The 1,005-nt window shown below is 65.2% G+C and overlaps 1 protein-coding gene across 1 annotated transcript in view; it reads left to right on the plus strand.

Moving 5' to 3' along the window:
- The first annotated feature begins 6 nt into the window (after positions 1 to 6).
- The window catches only part of GRK2 (G protein-coupled receptor kinase 2), a 6,746-nt gene continuing 5,747 nt past the window's right edge, over positions 7 to 1,005 (plus strand). Inside the window, exons 1-2 of the mRNA XM_005431100.2 lie at positions 7 to 95; positions 873 to 949. Of these exons, the coding sequence (XP_005431157.1) occupies positions 25 to 95; positions 873 to 949 (148 nt within the window). The 5' untranslated portion in view covers positions 7 to 24. The remainder of the gene's footprint in view (positions 96 to 872; positions 950 to 1,005) is intronic.

Here is a 1,005-nt window from a genome sequence, read left to right on the forward strand (position 1 = left end):
GTGCTGGCGGACGTGAGTTACCTGATGGCCATGGAGAAGAGCCGCGCCGCGCCCGCCGCCCGCGCCAGCAAGAGGATCGTCCTGCCCGAGCCCAGGTGAGGCCCCGCCGCTGCCCCTCCGCTTGTCCGTCCGTCCGTCTGTCCGTCCACCACCCCCGGCCCCTCGGTCACCCCTTCCCGGTACCGCTCGCACGCGCCCGCGGGTCACGAACACCTCCCGCACACGTGTGTGCCGGTCACACCTGGCCTGACACACGGACATGGACACACGGACACGGACACACACGGATATGGACACACGGATATGGACGCACAAGTGTCACGCCTGTTGCACAGACAGACACACAGACATGGACACACACACACGGATATGGACACACAAGTGTCACGCCTGTTGCACAGACAGACACACGGACATGGGGACACACACACACACTTCCTGCCTGACACGGGGACGCACAAACACAGACACACGGACACACACACATCCTGCTGTCCCACCCAGCTGTGTGTCCCTTTGTGGCCGCCGTGTCACGCCCATGTGTACACACACACACACGCACCTGTACCCAGGTGTGCCCAGGGTCACGGTCCCCCCTCCCCGTGCCAGACCCCGGTGCCCTCCTGTGCCTTCGCTGCCAGGCACCTGTGAGGCTTTTTTGGGGGTGACACTCGTCCCCACTCTCCTTTGGGCCCCGGTGCGTGGGACACGCTGTGATCCTGGCACCCACAACGTGCCCCACTTGGGTGGGACACACAGGATGGCAGGACATGCGTGCCACCGGGGCTTGGGGACACGGGAGGAGCAGGAGAGGAGGGTGGGGAGCAGGGGTCCATCGGGGGCACGGCTGAGCCCCTCCGGTGTGTCCCCAGCATCCCCAGCGTCATGCAGAAGTACCTGGAGGACCGGGGAGAGGTGACATTTGACAAGATCTTCGCGCAGAAGATCGGTGAGCTGGGGACACGGGGGCTGTGGGGGACACGAGGGGACACCTGGACCAGCAGC

Source organism: Geospiza fortis, unplaced genomic scaffold (assembly GCF_000277835.1).
Source record: "Geospiza fortis unplaced genomic scaffold, GeoFor_1.0 scaffold578, whole genome shotgun sequence".
NCBI lineage: Eukaryota > Metazoa > Chordata > Aves > Passeriformes > Thraupidae > Geospiza > Geospiza fortis.